General features: G+C 40.3%; 1 protein-coding gene across 1 annotated transcript in view; it reads right to left on the minus strand.

The window, feature by feature from the left end:
• Positions 1–2,501: 2,501 nt before the first annotated feature.
• The window catches only part of AGTR1 (angiotensin II receptor type 1), a 50,963-nt gene continuing 33,262 nt past the window's right edge, over positions 2,502–20,202 (minus strand). Inside the window, exon 3 of the mRNA XM_065942456.1 lies at positions 2,502–4,917. Coding sequence (XP_065798528.1) covers positions 3,792–4,871 — 1,080 coding nt within the window. The 5' untranslated portion in view covers positions 4,872–4,917 and the 3' untranslated portion in view covers positions 2,502–3,791. The remainder of the gene's footprint in view (positions 4,918–20,202) is intronic.

Below are 20,202 nucleotides of genomic sequence, written 5' to 3' on the forward strand. Positions count from 1 at the left end.
AAATTTGTTGAATTTCCCCCATACCATTATCTGCTGTTTATCACTTGCTTCCCTTCCTGACATTTAGATTCTTTCTTCCTCTGGTTGGTCTGGATCCGGTGGATCCACCATGGTTCTAGGGACTTAAGCGTCTGTATGCACCTCTCCTGGAGGTTTGCACCTGACTTCTGAGGCAGTTTGTGGCTGCACCCAGGCCTCCGCCACTTCTCAATTTTTTCGTATCTCATCTGCTCTTGATTAATTTTCTTCACTGCTCTCAGGGAAATCATCCTTTACACCAGTGTTTAAAATCCCCTGGGACTCCATTTCTTCACTCATTTCACTTCCCTTTTGTGACCTGTTCGAATCTGTTTTCCCTTCTTTGGAAACTTTCCGTGGACTGGCAGTCAAGCTACGTCTCACTTGGCTTCCTTTCTTACTCCCATAACAGCTGGTTGAAATGTTTACTGTGCATTTTAAGCTGTATGTTACATAACTCTAGTCCCCTATAGACTAGGTAACCATACAAAATTTATTGAATCCATGAATTGATCAATTATTGGCTGAAAAAATGAATTTATCATCGGGGGAACTAGGATTGAAATGTAAATAGGAATATACAAATACATATATTGCACTTGAGTTCCATTAAGCACCTAGATCCTCATGGTGAATATTCCTTTCTTATTAATTTACAGAATATTCTAAGAAATAATGAATCCACCAAACCTCTAAATATGTTTATAAATAATAAACCATGGCACACCATCTTAAGATTTAGGTTAAGTAGTTTCAACTTCAATATTAAGTTGGTCTCACTGAAAAAGCAAGATTAATCATGAAGTTATCAATATCTATTTCACAAAATGGGGTGGGGAAAATCACTGTATAATTTGATGAAATAAAAGTGAAAACAAGACCTGAAACTTATTTACACCAGTTAATCAACACGTGAGATAGAGGGTATCTGAGTACAATTATTAATATGTACCAGAAATCTTATCAGCTACGACTTATAAAATGTTCTAGCAAGTTTGAAGTACTGGTAATCATTTGACTTAAATGACTATTGAATAAAAAATGAACTGTTACACAGCGGATGTGGAGGGAACTCAAATAGGGTAAGTTTATGCTATTATTCGGAGAAGGCAATGGCACCCCACTCCCGTACTCTTGCCTGGAAAATCCCATGGATGGAGGAGCCTGGTGGGCTGTAGTCCATGGGGTCGCGAAGAGTTGGACACAACTGAGCGACTTCACTTTCACTTTTCACTTTCATGCATTGGAGAAGGAACTGGCAACCCACTCCAGTGTTCTTGCCTGGAGAATCCCAGGGACGGGGGAGCCTGGTGGGCTGCCGTCTATGGGGTCGCACAGAGTCGGACACGACTGAAGCGACTTAGCAGCAGCATCAGCATGCTATAATTTGAGACCAGCTAGAATTTAGTTTTTAGAAGTGATTGTGAAAATAGTAGAGGATCTTTGGAGTTAGTGGCTGGTAATATGTATCAGTGATATTTAAAAAATCATATAAAAGGAAAATGAGGCACATGTAACCACATTTATTCACTAAATAACTGTATCCTTGGGAATGTGAACATAATATGATGCTTCATGAATTCTGCCCAACCCCAAGGCTTCTCTAAATGCTCCCCCCACCACACCTCCCATCAGCTCCTTTATTTATCACACTAGTCTTTGGCCACTGTTGATGGAGTCAGATGAGTACCTCCACCTGCTCTCTGCGGATTCTCCAGAACAATGGCCTCTAGGATGAGGCAGCTGCCAAGGGCAGGAGAAGCATTACCGCACTTTCTTCAATGCAGTTGCATCCCTGCTTTTGCACATGGCACTTGCATCCTTCCAGTAAATTTTCCTTTTCTGCTGAACTCTAATAAACATTCCTTGCTGCTGAAGCTATGGTGAGATATGGTAGCATTGAAAACAGTTACGTTTTCTGGAAAATATTTGGCAAAAGGTATGTTAAGAATATTAAAAATGTTTATATCTGTATAATCATTTATACCGCTTCTAGGAGTGTATCAGAAAGGATTTATCAGATTCATGTACGTTAATGTTTATGTACAATACAATTCATGACACTGAAAAATCAGAAAAAATTAAATGCTCAAAAATTTGAATACTAGCAAACTGATGTGTCTGTATTTGTAATGTTATGCAGTTACTTATTTATTTTTGCATTTATTTGTTTGGCAGTACCCAGTCTTAGTTGTGTACACAGAATCTTTAGTTACAGCTTGTGGGATCTAGTTCCCCGACCAGGGGTCAAACCTGGGTCCCCTTCGTTGGGAGCTTGGAGTCTTAGCCACTGGACCACCAGGGAAGTCCCCTACAAAAAGACCCAGCAACTGTTTTTCTGAAACAAGTATTAAATTGTTTTAGAAAAAAAAATTTAATGGTGTAGCAAACTACTATGCTATGTCATTAAATGGAAAATTTGCATACAAAATACATTATGATTTCAGTGTCATGATTTAAACATGTATGTGTGTATAATGAATACAAGAAAAGTAGAACAAGGTACCCAAATGTTAAAATGGTAATTTTTGAGCAGGAGAACTAAATACGACTTTTGTTTTCTTATATATTCTTATATGTTCTATATTTGTTACAATTATCATGCATGTGAATGGAAAAACCCTATTAAAATTTTGTGTAAAATAATGTATTATTTTAGTGTCATAAGGAACGAGTTTTTTCTTTATTGCATGACAAACTTTGGAAAACTCAAAATGGTATATTTATTCCATGTTGTGCAGTGGAAGAAAGTGTGCTCTTTGTATTTTCAATAGCAGGATATTAAATCTAAAACCAACAGTATTAAACTATCAGTTGTATCAAGATTTAATTAAATGGAAATACATTTATACTTATTCACAGTTGTCTTGTTTTTAAAAATAAACCAACATCTACTTTAAGTAATGAAGATTAAATACATTGCAATAACATTATTTTAATGTGACTATAACTTTGCCAAATTTTAATAAGATAATAGCAGTTTAGAGAGATACATGCACAGGTTGAATATATACTTTTTAAAACAGTAAGGCATATTTTATGATATATAATCTTTTCACCACAAAATATATATACTTCTCAGATCTGAAATAAAACTAAAACAACTACCTGGGACTGGAATAACATCTTTACAAGTAATTTAGTTTTTATACATGACTACAGTAACATTATACAAATTAGCCACTCAGCTGGCATATTTTGGCAGTGTGAATCTATAAGACACGGGTTGCATTTCACGAAAGCTTCTGAAACCTGACAACTACCACTTAGCGAGTCTCCGTATGAAATGTGCAGTAGCAGGTACAAGTGGGCGCAGTTGCTAATAGCTAAATAGGCACGAAAGCTTTGCTGCCCTTTGGAAATTGGGCATGGCAGTCTTAAGCTCTTCTCTCCTGTTGCTCCTCTTGAGGTTTAACATATTCTAAGCATTTTCATGTGGAAATAAAAAATAACAGAACAAGAACAGCCTAGGGAGAGGACACTTCTCCCAGTAAAATTTCCAAATCAACACTTTCATCCAGTTTCTGACATCCGTTCTTTGAGTGGGCATCACCTGTCTAATGCAAAACATGGCAGAATGTGGCTTCTCGTTGCTGAGTTGCAAAGGGACAGAACATTTGTTCAGAGCTGTAGACGTTTCAGTCCAGTCCACATGATCTATTTCTCCTTTAATTCTGAAGTGTAACCCATGCTCATTCGGCAGTGAGGTGTTGTACAAGAATGCTTTTCTTGCTCCTTCTTTAAGATGACTTCGCAGACAGGTTTCAAGGGTGTCACTCAACCTCAAGGCATGGGGCAGGCTTCTTGGTAGAAGAGTTTCCATTTTCCGAGGGGCGGTAGGAGAGTGTGCTCATTTTTGTTGATAGGTTTGAGTGGGATTTGGTCTTTGGGGGAATGTATTTCAGAAGCTGTAGAAAATATTTTTTAAATTTTTTCCCTAGAAAGCCATAAAAGAGAGGATTCAGGCAATTGTTAAAATAAGCCAAGCAAATAGTGATGGGCATGGCCGTGTCAACAATATCTTCAATTTTACAGTCACGGATGAGGCCCAACTGAATTAACACATCCATAAAAGTGAATATCTGGTGGGGAACCCAGGAAAAGAAAAAGAAAAGCACAATTGCCAAAATTATCTTGAAAATGTCATCTTTTCTTGGTTTGTTCTTCTGAATTTCATAAGCCTTCTTGAGGGTCTTCCAAATAAGAGTGTAGCTTGTAAGAATGATGAGAAAAGGAAACAAGAATCCCAGTATGTTCTTGGTGAGGCCAAGCCCTACCGGGAGGGTAGAATTTTGGGATTCGTAATGGAAAGCGCAAACTGTGATATTGGTATTCTCGATGAAAAACACGTTGCGGTGGATTATAGTCGGCAAGCTGGCCAAACCTGCCAGCAGCCAAATGACGATGCAGGTGACTTTGGCCACAAGCATTGTGCGCCGCAGGCGGGACTTCACTGGGTGAACGATAGCCAGGTAGCGGTCAGTGCTTAGACATGTGAGCAGGAACACGCTGGCGTAGAGGTTGAAACTGACGCCGGCTGAAGCGATCTTACACAGGTAATTGCCGAAGGGCCAGCGGTATTCCATAGCAGTGTAGACAGCCCACAGCGGCAAAGTCAGTAAAAAGCATAAGTCAGCCAGAGCTAAATTCAAAAGAAAAACACTGGCCACAGTCTTCAGTTTCATGTAAAAGTAAATGACAATCACCACCAAGCTGTTTCCAAATATCCCCACCACAAAGATAATACTATATAAAGTAGGGATCATGATGAATATGTAATTGTGCCTTCCAGCTTTGGGACAATCATCTTGGATTCTTTTAATACCATCTTCAATGGAAGAGTTGAGGATCATTTTGATCTCTTGGGTTAGTCAGTCTCAGACACTATGCCAAATGCACCTAGAAAAAATAAAAATGAAAAAGATGAAAAAAATGAAACTTCCAGTTGTAAACAAATAGTTTTATTTCTTATTCATAAATACAGTACCTTAATTTTAGTTTTAGGAAAAGAAATAAGATCATATTTTCTGGAGAAAAGCTGTGAGCAGATAAAAATCTAAGATTGCACATTTAAATTAAGTTTCAGAACACAATGCTTTTCTAGGGAATGATAAACATCCCCCAGATCAGTGGAAGTGGGTTCTTTAGGTGAATACTCACATAGGTCCTTTGCCTTTTTTTCTAAGAGTAAATCCTAGATTAAAGAACATAATATAAATCTCAGAAAATATTACTGAATTAAATTAGTTATTCAGAAAGACTTGAGATTTTCCTTAGGTAAGCAAAGCTAATTGTCTTAAACCTCAGAAATGTGACGTATCTGTACCTTATTCTTTGAACCCTTCCTTTCATCTCACAATCTTAGGTATAAAGATGGTTAGCATCCTCTCTTAAGTGGTTGGAATTGCTGCCTCTAGGTTACTGAGGAATTAAGAGGGGATAAAAAGGAAGGCTGAAGGCTTTGGGAAACAGCATTCTCTGTATGGTTTTCCAGGTCATTACATGCAGTCACCACTTACTCTTTAACTTCCAACTCAGTGTAGCAAAAGGGCCTAAATCTCCTAACTTTGTGCCCACAAGCCACTTCTGGAGTTTAATCTCAATTAACCATTTGTTTAATAAAGGGTGTGAAATGAATAGATTAGGTCAGGATTAACAATAAAGTGTGTTTTGTCAGGGTTCAAGGCAGCAGCAGCAGTTCTTTAGGATTTTAGGAAGAATCAGATGCTCTGAAATGAGCTCCATAAAGACCTCTGCAAATATTTGCTCCAATATTTTACATAATCAACAATCAAGCTTCTCATTGATGTGATTTAGAGAAGCCTCATATTCTGCCCTAGACAAGAGTCTATCTAAATAAAAACCCTCGGAGGGAAGCTGACGGTGCTGTGAGGGTCTCACGGCAGGGTGGGACACAGGCACGCTCTGAGCTGAAAGGCAGCCCTAGGCATCGGCAAGGCTGGCCAGGCAGGGGGGATGCTGGCTAGAGACCCCAGTGCTCCACCAGGAGTGTGTGCCTAGAAGAGCATGGGTCCCTGGATTTGCTTCCCCTTGTAGCACAGTGTCCAGGGCAAGGAGAGGAACGGGAATAAGACACTTCTAGGCTGCCCAGGTGTTCTTGCCTGGAGAATCCCAGGGGCGGGGGAGCCTGGTGGGCTGCCGTCTATGGGGTCGCACAGAGTCGGACACGACTGAAGCGACTCAGCAGCAGCAGCAGTCTCCCAGGAGAGCTGCATCTAGTGTCTGGGGGAGCTGGCTGCGCACACACACCTAAGGCAGTAGTGAAGCGGTGCTGTGAGAAGTTAGTCAGATTATAAAACGCAACACTGGGAAAAAGAGGGTCTTACGTGGTCTCTTTGCCTCCCCCGGGGGGGCAGTTATTCTCCCTACCTGAGGCTTTTGGCTCTATACCCTCCTTATCTTCTCCTTTTGGAGTCAGAACTGTGTGAACTAAATCCCTTTCTTATCTTTTCGTTCACAGGGGTCTCAGCATCCACCCACAAGCAAACGCCACGTGCTCCGTGGGCCTCCTACCTTGCCTGGGCAATTGGCTGTTCCCTGGCTTTGTGCTCTTTTGGCACTGTGGATGCAGGCTTTGCCCTGTGTGTGATAACGACATGTTGGCTTATCTGTCTTCTCCCCCAGTCTGTCAGCGATTTGAGGTAAGGGCTGTTTGGCATCATCTTCTTCACTAGTGTAAACCCTCATACCTGCCAGAAGGCAGACAGTAAACGTCTGATGAGGAAGAAAACAGGTGGACACACGAGTGGGTGAATATTATATCACTTAAAGCTGTAAGCAGAGAGGATTGAGAATAATTTCTAGGGGGCTAATGAAATCAATTCACATTCTGCTCCCAGAGAATCTGATAGAAAATGCTCGGTGTCAACCTGAGCCTCACCTTTGATAATAAGCTAAAACCTAAACTCAACCCAATTTAAATTGACAAAATAAACCCTTGGCACTTTTAGAAATCTGTAGTTTACAAAACAAAAGAAGATGAAAATAAGGAATAATTTAATAGAAACTAGGGCTAGGTTATCAGGGAGGTTTGACCTATTTCTTTTTCACCCAGAAGGACTTCTCTACACTTTCCTGATTTTTCAGTTTTAAAAAAGTCATAGTTACTAAAATTATGCCAATTTAGAAGTATATATTCATTTAGGTAAACAAATATTCTCTATTAAGAAGTAAATACTTCATAAATGGCTAGCAGTCATTTACACCTTAATGTGGATTAATTATTTGTTCTTCTAATATCTAGTTGAGATAAGTTGGAGTTCGCCTAGGAAAAATTGAAAATGTCAAGGTTATAGAATCTCAAAGATTAAAAGTGTCCTGGGTTGAACTCCATAACTCTGTAACTGAACACAGGGAGAGTTAAATATTTGTTTCACTTTGGGCATAAGGGCACCAAAAGGAAGGGGTAAATTTGGGTGCCCTGAGTTGGGTGCCCAAGAGCAGGGAGGAAATTCTCTTTCTTCTCTTCATCTTACTTCGAGGGCACACAACTCTGGTTGGTTCCATTAATTTTTGTCTAGAGGGGGTAAAATTTTATTGAGTAGGCCTGAACTGTAACCATCATTTATAAAAGAATCCCGGTGGAAAATTTTGTATTTGAAAGGACCAATTTATAAACATGGATTTGTAGTCCAGTTCTTTCACATTGTGAGGTCAGCCTTTTCATAAGTTTCCATCGATCCATATTGACTAATATAAAAGGTTGCTCTGAGCAGCTAGAGCAACATCCCTGGAAATTTAAGTGAGGAGTCTATTGTTTTAATGAGTATATTACTTGGGAAACTCTGAGCATAGCACTGAATATACTAATTGGAAGAACATTTTATATAAATGTTTATGTAAGTAATGACCAAGACTTCCTACCTAGTAAGGAGAGAGGGAGAGGAACTTCAGTGATGAAAACATCAGGGACAAGCACAAGGAAGCAGAAATGCAAACGGTGCATTCATCAGGCCGTTATCCTTTCATCCCATGTTCACTCAACACCTGTTATGTGTTGGGGTAAGGAGTGCAAGGTGAATAAAATCACAGTCCTTCTGCTCCTCCTCATAGTCTAGCTGGGGGATTAGGAGTCTTAAAGCCAGAATTGTCTCTAGTGTGTTGAATCCTTATACCATACTGTAGGCATGTGAAATGTTCTGTATTTATTACCAACCCTGCCTAGTGGTGAGGATTTCTGAGAATGATCAGGGACGCTTCCCAGAGATGGCGCGTAGGCTTTGGAGGATGAATGGAAATCAGAGTGGTTAGCACTTAAAGGCAAGCATCTGGCCAGCTAGGGTAGACTAGAGATGTTGTCATCGCTTGAACTTCTCCTTCTTTATGAATGCCTGCAGCTTCATCTATGGGAAACGGCTCTGGTAAATTTGTAGACACTGCAGAGCCTTCTGGGCATGGATGGTGTATGAATGTGTCCTGGAGGGAAGGGTGCCACAGGTCATGTGGGTGTGTAAAAAATATCGTTCTCTTAGTCTGCACTGTTACCGCTTGTAGCCTTCCCTGGAGAGGGCTGGTTCTGAGAAAGAGAGAAAAATGGAACTCCTATGATTGGAGTCGCCTTTGATTGATAATAAACAAATGGAGAAGACTAGGCTGCTTCTCTTTGAAGCTTGAGAGGATGCTACTTTGGTGAGCAGCTGAAGGAGGAAGAGATGTGGGCCCCAAACTTTTGAGTCTCGGAAAGCAGCTACTTTTTGTTTCATTCTGCTGCTTCTCCCAGGAGGGTCACAGGTGGGTAGGATGCTGAGTGAAAACGGGGGGGGGGGCCCTCTCTCTATTTCTGGGTCTCACTGTAGCTTTTACTCAGGCTCTGCGCTTTACATGAGCGCCACAACATCATCTCCTCTTGGGGGAGGAAGATGGAATTCAGAGTCAAAATGCTTGTCAATGAATCTTCCCTTACCACGCACAGGTATGTGGAGCTCTGAGTAAGTCATCCCATTTCTCTGGATGTAAGCCTCAGTTTCCTTATCTATAAGAAATGGGAGCAATGACTCTCATTGCACTGAATTGTTGTAATTAAATGAGATAACTTAAAAGTACTGGGTCTATCTCTCAAGCAGTAAGTATTTAATAAGTGTGTTTTCTGTGGATCTTTACTATTATTATTTTGAATGCAAAGCAAGGGCTGGTTCAGCCATGAGTCAAAAAAGCATGAGATAAAAAAAAAAAGTTTATCACTGGTAAGCTCTTTTTCTGGCCATTAAAAGACTAAAAACAGCAAGCGGTTGTTCTAACAAAGTATGAGTAAAAACTAATCTTAAGCAGCTGAATACATTTTCCATGAGTCAGGTGGGAACTCTCAGGCTGCTGCAAACACAAAGTTGGCTCATGGTGGCCACACCACGTTTATCTACGGGTTGTTTAGTAGGAATTACCTTGCAATCCTTGACAGCTTCCCTGGTTCTTAAAAACAAACCCAAGAAAGATTTTCTTTTTATCTTTTTTTTTTAAATTCTAAGAATATTTCCCCAAGACGTTCGATTAGAATATTTTTTGACTTTTCAAGAACAGCTTTGTATTTTTTCCTCAATCTTTATTGGAGTATAGTTCCTTCACAGTGTTTTGTTCGCTTCTAGTGTACAGCCCAGTGAGTCAGCTTCACACACTCATGTGCCCCCTCTTTCCCGGGTTCCCCCCATCTCGGTCAGCACAGGGCAGCGCTCAGACCTCCCTGGAGAGTGGGTCCTCGTGAGTTTCCCGTTTCTCCACAGTGTCAATGGCGTGTATGTGTCAACGCCAGCCTCCCCGTTCCCCCACCCCACCCTTCCCCTTTGGTATCCATCCATCCCTGCTTTATGTCCGTGTCTCTACATCTGCCTTGCAAATAATATCATCAGACCCTTTTTCTAGATCCCACATACATGAGTTAATATGTGATATTCACTTTTCTCTTTCTGACTTACTTCACTCTGTATGACAGTCTCTAGGTTCATCCACATTCCTAAAATTTGATTAGAATATTAATACCTCCTTAAGCTTTTATTCAAGCCCAAACCAATCTAATTAAATTGTCCATTAGAAGCTCCTTTTAAATTAATTATTTATTTATTTATTTATATTTTTATTTTATTTATTTATTTTCTTAGAAGCTCCTTTTTAAAATGAGTTTACAATCTTAAGGGAAAAAAAAACACCCTGAAGTTTCCTATGATAATAAAGAGAGAACTAAGAGACCAAGTAATTATATTTTAGTATAATCTATCAAAGTATCTTCTTCAATATCAGAAAGAGTAGGTCAGTTTTTGTAAGTTTCTTGTCGTGATGGAGAGCTCAATAAACCATCCTGTTCAAAAGGCATTCCCTTTATTGAGCCTATGTTATAATTCAGACATTAGAAAGCAACTGATTTTGCTCCTGTGTGTTTTTCCCCCAGTAATGAGTGAGGCATTCTACAGGGAACAACTCTTAAGTCAGTATCTGTTTGTGAATTCATTGAATCATAGAAGCAGGCACTAAAATTTTTAGAGTTTCTACTTGTTTCTTTTTCAAATCCACTTGTTCCTATATCTTAACCTTCTGTTCTTATTTTATGGGATCTATTTCAATCCTTACCTCCTTAAACATATTGAACATCTGTATGTTAAGAGCCCCTATGCAGTTGCTTTACTGTTTGTAGTTCTTCAGATGTAAATTCTATTTGTTTCATCTACAGACATTCTTTCTCGGCATTTGCCTTCATTTTAGGTTTTGTAGTCTTTGACTGTGAGTCCATCTCTAGTGAAGATTAGCTTTTTTAGGAGGTCTGAGCGTCTGGATGGTGGTGGTGGGTGAAACTTCCGCTTGGACATACAACACTCAGTTGATCTGGAAAAGCTCTTGGAGCCAGTCCTCAGCCTGGTTTGCGACCCCTTACTTTGCAGATGCTGCGTGTTAGGCCCTCTGTGCTCTGCTTAGCCACCAGCTGTGTCGTGTCCGACTCTTTGTGACCTCATGGACTGCAGCCCACTAGGCTCCTCTGTCCATGGGGATTCTCCAGGCAAGAATACTAGAGTGGGCTGCCATTCCCTTCTCCAGGGGACCTTCCCAACCCAGGGATCGAATCCAGGTCTCTTCGTTACCATCTGAGTCACCCCCAAATACTGGAGTGGGTAGCCTATCCCTTCTCCAGGGGATCTTTCTGACCCAGGAACCTGGGGTTTCCTGCATTGCACACAGATTCTTTATCAACTCAGCTGCCAGGGAAGCCATTAGGCAGAGGTAGAGGTAAAAATTCTCAAATTTTTACTGGTCTACAAAAGTTATTTTAGTCTTAGATCACAGTGGGCAGTAGTTTTCCAGTTCCTGGCTTTAACCAGGAAAGCCGGTTTCAGTTGCCTTCAGTATATGAATCTATTGGTCTTTACTTCCATTCTGGTAAAGTCATTAGAACTTTATCTCAACTGTCTATCTGGTGTTGGTTTGTCCCTGGCCCATGTGGTCTTAATTCTTATTTGGTGCCCTAATGTGATATTTAATGTAGAGAAAAAAGGTTAATATCCATGATTGCTTAATCCATTGTCCACATCTTGACTGGAAGTTGCTCTGCACATTATTTGGTGATAATAGTTAAGTTGCTTGGCTCCAATAAGCTTTAGACTATAGTCTCATCCTTCTTGCTCCACCCTCTCCATCGTGCCCTTTGATGAAGCATCCAGGTCTTTCTGGATGACACTCTCATTTATGCTGGGACTCCTTGCAGCCATGTAGAAGAAAGCATGGCAGAAAGTCTATATTATAAGGCATGTGACCTACTGTCAAGTCAGATACACAGGAGAATGCCATGCTTTTGGTTGATAATCCCAGCCTGACTCCTTCTCTGTTACTTTCCTTGGAGATGATTTTGTTTGCCCTCTGCAATTCCCTGTTGAATCTTTCTCTTAATACAAAAATATGTAGTAAAAGTATTAATGTCATTTTAATTAAATACTTAAGATTCAATCTTCTCAAACTTAATGAATACAAGTGTGGTATGTCTAAATGGTTAAATAATGGTTTCTGACCCCCTTACAAAATCAGTATCATCCACCGTGGCCTGCCCTCAGAAAAAATGAAAGCAGTGCAAACTACTTTCTTATTTCTATTCATACCAAGTGTAACCAACTCTGATGACAGTTGGTTAAATGTTGTGTCATCCTCAACCCGTCCTGCCCTTTGCTTTGTCCAAAATAGGCCAGGAAGCTGAAGAACTCAGTGTTATGAAAGGAAATTCAGAAGCTCTTTCCAAGTTAGGGTATAAACTTCAAGGAAAGTATAATGTTAATACTAAACTTTTCCTTCTTGGAAATTATTCAGTACTTTAATATCTAATAATGTAACACTGCCGGGAGAAATATCAATAACCTCAGATATGCAGATGACACCACCCTTATGGCAGAAAGTGAAGAGGAACTAAAGAACCTCTTGATGAAAGTGAAAGAGGAGAGTGAAAAGGTTGGCTTAAAGGTCAACATTCAGAAAACTTAGATCATGGCATCCGGTCCCATCACTCCATGACAAATAGATGGGGAAACAGTGGAAACAATGTCAGACTTTATTTTTGGGGGCTCCAAAATCAATGCAGATGGTGATTGCAGCCATGAAATTAAAAGACACTTACTCCTTGGAAGGAAAGTTGTGACCAACCTAGATAGCATGTTAAAAAGCAGAGACATTACTTTGCCAACAAAGGTCCATCTAGTCAAGGCTGTGGTTTTTCCAGTAGTCATGTATGGATGTGAGAGTTGGACTGTGAAGAAAGCTGAGTGCTGAAGAATTGATGCTTTTGAACTGTGGTGTTAGAGAAGACTCTTGAGAGTCCCTTGGACTGCAAGGAGATCCAACCAGTCCATCCTAAAGGAGATCAGTCCTGGGTGTTCATTGGAAGGACTGATGCTGAAGCTGAAATTCCAATACTTTGGCCACCTCATGCAAAGAGTTGACTCGTTGGAAAAGACCCTGATGCTGGGAGGGATTGGGGGCAGGAGGAGAAGGGGACGACAGAGGATGAGATAGTTGGATGGCATCACCGACTCGATGGACACGAGTTTGGGTGGACTCTGGGAGTTTGTGATGGACAGGGAGGCCTGGCGTGCTGCGATTCATGGGGTCACAAAGAGTAAGACACGACTGAGCAACTGAACTGACCTGAACTGAACACTAGTCTACAGTTAAATTTCTCTCCACCTGAGAAGCTCCTGTTTATCAGGAGCTTAAACAAGATGGTTGTGATGAATATCCAATCTCCCCAAACAACTCTCTTCATGCCTATGGTATTTTCTCCCACTCTTGTCTGTCCTAAACTCTTGGGTATTTCTGTTGTATGAGTTTTTTTTATTTTTTTAAGTTCAAAAAGAAAACATAGGGATGAAAGATATGTGATTAAGTCTAATCAGGTGCTTAATAATTTTCCTTTAATATGTTGGTGTTCATGAAAAATATTCTTATGTTAAATATAGAAGGTCATGGAAGGTTTTCTAGTGAGTATAAAAAGAGGAGTACTCCAGAGTCTAGGCTGCTGCTGCTAAGTCGCTTCAGTCGTGTTCGACTCTGTGTGACCCCACAGACGGCAGCCCACCAGGCTGCCCCGTCCCTGGGATTCTCCAGGCAAGAACACTGGAGTGGGTTGCCACTTCCTTCTCCAATGCATGAAAGAAAAAGTGAGAGCGTAGTCGCTCAGTCGTGTCCCACTCTTAGTGACTCCATGGACTGCAGCCAACAGGCTCTTCAAACCATGGGATTTTCCAGGCGAGAGTCCTGGAGTGGGTTGCCATTGCCTTCTCCCCAGAGACTAGGAGAAAAGGAAAACATCTAATTTGGAAGAAATCTTGTACATAAATGAACCCCTGTCCTTTAATACTCCCAAATTCCTCAAACTTATGGACTCACAGAATTTCCCCCCGGGAATCATCACATTTCAGAAGATCAGTATCTCAGCCATCAAGGAGGAGGCAACATCATTTAACGCCATGGCTTTTGGAGACTGTTTACAAGCCTCTTTTTCAACAGAGGAAAGAGGCAGTTCCTAGGAGGGCATCTCAGTCAGCAACAGCTGCTTTATCCAACTTTGTGAACAAAACCCCAGATTTCATATGTGAAGCCATTCCATATTTGCATCTTTGAGACTTTAAATCAGGAGCAGAAACTGTTTACTTCATCTCAAATTCCCCTTTACGAGGCATGAGGAAAGTTATTGGGAAGGAAAGGATGCACTAATTAATTTATACCCCTAAGAAATGATGATAATATTATAGAATTTCCATGTATTATGAATTTTATGCTAGAGATTATTGGCCACATGACAATTCATTGCAGATTAAAGTTTTTAATGTTATGCAAATCACATAGTCATAAATTTTAATGAAGCTAGGAGGATTAAATATTCAGTATATTATACATGTTCCCCCAAAGTGCCCAATTTCCTGATTGCAGCAGGAATATTCTTTGAATGATAGTCTACAAATTGGTCCTGCACAATGTGTAAGGAGTCCTGGATTCTAATTTTGGCTTTTCAGATCATTAGCTAGGTGACCTTGAATGAGTCACTTAACTTCTCCAGACTTCTCTATTGTCATACTTCAAAAAACCTCCTGAAACACTGAAATTTCATAATCTTTCTTCTGAATAGGTATGCATCTTTTGAAAACAAAGGCAAATATGGCTTGACAAGTAGAAATTACCTGATAAATCATAAAATCATCCAACTATTTATCTGTTGATATAGGTATTATTAGTGTCACAATGAGTTAATAACATTGTATAACTAAATCTAAGAACTTTTTTTATTAAAAATGAAATGAAAAGAATTTTACGTTTTACTGAAGATAAATAAGCTCTACTTAAGACCACTAAACAGAGTTAAGCTGACTCACTGGAAAAGACCCTGATGCTGGGAAAGATTGAAGGCAGGAGGAGAAGTGGGTGACAGAGGATGAGAAGGTTGGATGGCATCACTGACTCAATGGGCATGAGTTTGAGCAAACTCTAGGAGACAGTGAAGGATAAGGAAGCCTGGCGGGTTGCAGTCATGGGGTTGCAAAGAGACGGACATGACAGAGTAACTAAATAACATAAGTTCATTATGTTATAGTGATAGTGGGTTTTTCTTCCCATTTTTTTTTTTTTTTTAGATTAATTATCTACCCAAAGAAAGGTTTCCTCAGCAGAGCATTTGGATATCTGGTTGTGACTCTAGCCTGATCAAGTCAAGATTACAGGTTTGGACATGATCTAGACAGAGGATGAGATGGTTGGTAAGCATCTCTGATTAAATGGACATAAACTTGGGGAAACTCTGGGAGATGGTGAGGGGCAGGGAGGCCTGGCACACTCCAGTCCATGGGGTCTCAAAGAGTCAGACACGACTTAGCGACGGAACAACAAGAGCATGATCTAGATTAGCTATTTTTACTCCATTTATGATCAAAGACTGTGAGCCTCTCCTGTACCCCTGCGTTATTCACTGGCAGTTCCAGTTTCGAGGGCAAAGACAGACTGGTTCATGGTTGCAAGACAAAATTAAATGCATGCTTTGCTGTTAGGGAGTCAAGATAACATCAATATGAAAAAAGTGGCACAATGTGTTATTATTAAAATAACTAAAAAAAAAAAAAAGAAAAAAATAAATAAAATAACTCATTTGAAACAAACCTACTCTCAAATTATTTGTGAAGAAAACACAACTTTTTAAAGTTTAGCAAATGCTTACAGTAATTCGGGCCTTCCCTGGTGGCTCGGATGGTATAGAATCTGTCTGCAGTGCAGGAGACCTGAGTTTGATCCCTGGGTTGGTAAGATCCCCTGGAGAAGAGAATGGCAACCCACTCCAGTATTCTTGCCTGGAGAATCCCATGGACAGAGGACTCTGGCAGGCTACCACCCATGGGGCTGCAAAGAGGCGGACAGGACTAAGTAACTAACACTTGCACTTTCTTATAGTGGTTCAGTTGCCTAGGGAAAACACAGAGGTGAGGTCAGAGGATTACAAAGGAACCTCACAGTAATATACTATGTAGTATAGTACTCCAAAGTATTATACTAGTTAATACTTTGAAGAGTTAAATGGACTTCTGTGCTAAGAAAATGAGTCGAAGAATGCATGCTTTTGAACTGTGGTGTTTGAGGAGTTTTGAGAGTCCCTTGGACTGCAAGGAGATCCAACCAGTCCATCCTAAAGGAAATCAGTCCTGAGTGTTCATTGGAAGGACTGATGTTGAAGCTCCAATACTTTGGCCACCTGATGTGAAGAACTGACTCATTAGAAAAGACCCTGCTGCTAGGAGAGATTGAAGGCAGGAAGAGAACGGGATGACAGAAGACGAGATGGTTGGATGGATCACCGACTCAATGGACAATGAGCAAACTCTGGGAGAGGGACGCCTGACGTGCTGAAATCCACGGGGTTGCAAAGAGTCAGACATGACCGAGTGACTAAGCAACAAAGGGTGATGTTCATTACATTTTGATTTTATCACAGTTTTTTTTTCAAATACATTTCAGTTTGCTACTTTTATTTTTACATTAAAATGTTGTAGAGATGGAAAGTAAAGATGCAGAGTGGTTTGGCAGAGAAAGGCCTGGGCTAGAGAATAATCCAAGGGCTGGTTTTGTCCCGAAACTCAGTATTCTCAGCATGAGTCACTCAGTTGTGTCTGACTCTGCAACTCCATGGACTACAGTCCACCAGGACCCACTGTGCATATGGGATTTCTTTAGGCAGGAATACTGGAGCGTGTAGCCATTCCCTTCTCTAGCGGATTTCCTTGACCTAGGCATTGCACCCATGGCTCCTGCAGGCAGATTCTTTACTGTGTGAACCACTTCGTAAGTAATTTAGTTTCTTACTTTATTATCTCTTAAATATTACAAAATATTTTGTATAAGAATACCAACACCAGTTCTCACTGCTGTTTCATAGATTGTTAAAAAGTTATGTCTTTGGAAGAAATGAAGGTACTATGAAAATATAACCTTTCTATAACTCAAGGATAAGTGAAATGAATTTAATGAAAGAAAACTGAGAACTTCAAAAGACTGATGGGTTTTTTCATTCAGAAGTTCAACAGAAATATTTTTCATTATTATAATCTAATGCTTTTACTTCAGTGATTATAACATGGTGCTTGATAAATGCTGAGAGAAAGGTAAAATGATATTGCATAGCACCTGTATTGTAGCAGCAAATGTCTGGGTACAGAGTGAGGCTCTCAGGCTCAGTCTGACCAACAGATGTATTTTCTTTGGCCCCCCCAAGGGGTTTATAACTTTTGGGATTTGAATGTTCTGTAGTCCACTAATCCCCATCATTCTCTACTTTCTGATTCTTCCAGCCAGTGTTGTTCAAAAGAAAAATGTTAGCTACATATGCAATTAAAACTTTTCTAGTAGTCATATTAAAAATAATAAATCTTATTTAACCCAGTATATCAAAAATATTTTCATTTCAACGTGTAATCAATCTAAAAATTATTGAGATATTTTATTTTTCACCAAGTTTTTAAAATCCAGTATAGTTCCCCCCCGCTCCCAGCACAGTCTAGTTCAAATGAGGCTAGCCACACTTCAGGTCTCAGTGGCCACTTGGGCCTGGCCACCGAACTGAGCACAGCGTGGGTGCTTCTCTCACAGAAGTCACTCCCCTGACTCTTCTAGCAATGGTTCTGAAAATGTGGCCCCTGGAACAGCAGCAGCACCACCAGCTGGGAATTTCTTTGGAATGCAAATCTTAGGCTCCATCGCAGATCTACAGAATAAGAAGCTCTGTGGGTGGTGTCCAATTAGCTATTTTAATGAGCCCTCCAGGTGATTCTGGCACACACTTTTAAAAACCCTTAGAAAACTGGAAATAGAACTGCCATAAGACCCAACAATCCCACTGCTGGGCATACACACCGAGGAAGCCAGATCTGAAAGAGACACGTGCACCCCAATGTTCATCGCAGCACTGTTTATAATAGCCAGGACAGGGAAGCAACCCAGATGTCCATCGGCAGATGAATGGATGAGAAAGCTGTGGTAAACATATACACCACGGAATATTACTCAGCCATTAAAAAGAATGCATTTGAATCAGTTCTAATGAGGTGGATGAAACTGGAGCCTATTATACAGAGTGAAGTAAGCCAGAAAGAAAAACACCAATACAGTATAATAACACATATATATGGAATTTAGAAAGATGGTAATGATGACCCTATATGCGAGACAGTAAAAGAGACACAGATGCACAGAACAGACTTTTGGACTCTGTGGGAGAAGGTGAGGGTGGGAAGATTGAGAGAATAGCATTGAAACATGTATATTACCATATGTGAAATAGATCGCTGGTCCAGGTTTGATGCATGAGACAGGGTGCTCGGGCTGGTGCACTGGGATGACCCAGAAGGATGGGATGGGGAGGGAGGTGGGAGGGGAGTTCAGGATGTACATCCATGGCTGATTCATGTCAATGTATGGCAAAAAACACTACAATATTGTAAAGTAATTAGCCTCCAATTAAAATAAATAAATTAATTTACCAAAAAACCCACTGCCGTATTGGCGTCTTTGGCAGCCATTGCTGACAGGCTCTGTGCCTTTCATGACTCAGTGCTGCTGTCTGATCTCACTATGTCGTGCCTCTTTGCGACTCTGAGTCTGTAATCCGCAGCACTCCAGGCTCCTCTGTCCATGGAATTTCCCAGGCAAGAATACTGGATTGGGTTTCCATTTCCTTCTCCAGGGGATCTTCCTGACCCGGGGATTGAACCCGTGTCTTCTGCATCTCCTGCATCCACAGGTGGATTCTTTACCACTGAGCCACCTGGGAAGCCCTTCGTGGTTCACAGGCAAAATCAAATCCAATGCACAACGAAAGCACCGTCAGCTAAAGTATTTTCGTTTGACCCTTTCAAGGTGTTAAAACCTGAAGAAATAGAGCAACTTCCTAAATGCAGCTTGAGAATTACTCTTTAAGCTGAGTATTTCTTTTAAACATTTAGGACTAGCGGAGCTTAAGTGCAGCCCAACAGGAGGTCATCTAGTCAAGTAACTCTCGGACCTACTCCGAGGAATTTCTTTAACTGGATTGGGTGATACCATTTCTGTACTCTCATTAGAACCGAGAGCTTCCTGGGGGAGGAGACACGCTGACTCAGGTGGGAGTCAGAGCTGAGGCTGTAGAGGATCGTGGGGCTGGGAGTCAAAAGTCAGAATCAAGTCCACAATTTTCCTCTTGTGAGCTATGGAGCTTTAGTTTTGTACTTACCCTGTGACTCATCTTATTCATCTGGAAAATGACGATAATGAAGTTCATGATGATAATGATAATAATACATGATAATAATGTTATAATAAATGATAAATAACCATGGTGATAATGAAGCAAAAGATACCTGTCCATTCTGGCTCATAATACCATTGTGAGAATCAGATGAGGTCATATGTGGAGATGCTATGAGATCCTGTAGCTTTAAGACTTTCATTAGCGTTGTTAAAATCACACTGTGGTGTAAGTGGCTAATTTTTCCCCTACAAGCAAATATGGTAAGAAGGACTAGAAAACTGCATGTGATTCTGAAAATAGAAGAAGCTTAAAGGACCGGAAAGAGGTGGAAAGACCCAGAGAGGGGGTCTAAAAAGGCACTGCTGGTAAGCTTCTTGAACAGTTGTTCCAGCTCTCATCATTCTCTTGAATATCTATAAAATTATTTTAATTTTAATTAAATTTATTTATTTTTAATTGAAGGATAATTGCTTTACAGTTTTGTGTTGGTTTCTACCAAACATCAACATGGATCAGCCATAGGTGAATACCTATATAATTTTAAAATATAAATTACAATGATACTACACCACTGATTTTAATCGAAAAGTTTAGACCATTCTATCTCCCATTATTTACCTCTCCATTCATTTCTATGTGGGGCTACTTGTGTTTTCTCATTAATCAGCCTGTGATAAGAGGCATAGATGCTGGGCCAATAAAAGGTAAACACTTTGCCAACTGAAAAATACGATGAGATACCGGTGGCTGCTGCTTCCTGTGAAAACTTCATTAGCCATAAATGAGTTACCAGATGTCACACTTCAGATTTGAAATTAAAATATATTCCCAGTATTTGTGTGCAGTCTGAGCAGGAGGGAAAAATGAACTCTTTCCGAGAGTTGCATAAGATAAAGTACTTCTTCGTTTTGGGTTGTTTGTTTCTCCTATAAATGTAGAATAAA

Source organism: Muntiacus reevesi, chromosome 8 (assembly GCF_963930625.1).
Source record: "Muntiacus reevesi chromosome 8, mMunRee1.1, whole genome shotgun sequence".
Lineage (NCBI taxonomy): Eukaryota > Metazoa > Chordata > Mammalia > Artiodactyla > Cervidae > Muntiacus > Muntiacus reevesi.